Raw genomic sequence first — 1049 nt, 5'->3', positions numbered from 1 at the left:
GGGACGGCACGGGGGTCCCCCCATCGCCCCTGCCCCCCTGCCTTACCCTCCTCCACATCGAACTCATCGTCATCCCAGGGGCCACGCTCCAGGTCCAGGTCGAGGTGCAGGGGGTAGTACAGGCTGCGCTCAGGGTCTGGGGAGTCCTCCTGGTGGGGGCAGGGGGTCCCCTTCTACCTGTCCTGGGCCAGGGTTCCCCTCCCCTCCGGGGCCATAGGGGTCCCCTCCCTCCCCTCCTACCCTGGGCCATGGGGGTCTCGTCCCTTCCTCTTCTGGGCCATCAGAGTCCCCTCCCACCCATTCTGGGGCGTGGGGGTCCCATCCCCTCCTGTTCTGGGCCAGGGGAACCCCTCTGTGGCCATGGGTAGCCCGTCCCACCCCCTCCAGGGCCATGGGAGCCCGGGCCATGGGGGCCCCCTCCCCGTCCATATCATCCCAAGCAACAGGAGGTTTCATCCCGTCCCCTCCCGAACCCCGGGGTCCGTCGGGCTCACCCGCAGGTGGGGGGGCAGGGGGTCCCCCCGCAGCACGTAGTAGCACAGGCGGGGGGGGTGCCGGCCGGGGGGGGGGGAACGGACCCTCCACGAAGACAGGCCGGGCCGGGCCGTGCTGAGCCAGCAGCACCTGCTGCTCCGGGCTCTGGGCACCTGGTGGGGCGGGGGGGAGCTGGGGATCCCACGCCAGCACTGGGGACCCCAAACCCAACACCGCAGGGCTCCCTCTACACCAGGCTCCCCTGAATGCCTGGGTCCGTCGCGCATGCCAGGGTCCCCAACACCACACGCTGGGTCCCCCCACAGGCTGGCGTTCCCCCAAACATACAGGTCCCCGCCCCAGACACCTGTCCCCCTCAAGATGCCCACATGCCTCCCCTGACACCCAGGTCCCCCTGGGTCCCCTGGCACTCACCGACAATGTAGGGCTGGACGGAGCCCTCTTCGCCCCCCTCATCCGGCACTGGCCGCTGCAGGAGGGAGACGGTCATCACCAGCCACCCCTTAAGGACCCGGGGACATCAGGGCCTCGCTGGGGCACCGCGTCCACGAGGG

At 70.7% G+C, this 1049-nt stretch overlaps 1 protein-coding gene across 1 annotated transcript in view; it reads right to left on the bottom strand.

Moving 5' to 3' along the window:
* The window catches only part of LOC103899596 (ELAV-like protein 3), an 11687-nt gene extending 10726 nt beyond the window's left edge, over positions 1 to 961 (bottom strand). The window contains 3 exon segments of the mRNA XM_009280089.1: positions 42 to 149; positions 495 to 647; positions 910 to 961. Coding sequence (XP_009278364.1) covers positions 42 to 149; positions 495 to 647; positions 910 to 951 — 303 coding nt within the window. The 5' untranslated portion in view covers positions 952 to 961.
* Positions 962 to 1049: the final 88 nt, after the last annotated feature.

The sequence above is a fragment of the Aptenodytes forsteri genome, unplaced genomic scaffold (assembly GCF_000699145.1).
Source record: "Aptenodytes forsteri isolate BGI_AS27 unplaced genomic scaffold, ASM69914v1 Scaffold611, whole genome shotgun sequence".
Classification (NCBI taxonomy): domain Eukaryota; kingdom Metazoa; phylum Chordata; class Aves; order Sphenisciformes; family Spheniscidae; genus Aptenodytes; species Aptenodytes forsteri.
Note: the sequence above shows the minus strand (reverse complement) of the source record. Positions and strands in the feature narration are given on the sequence as shown.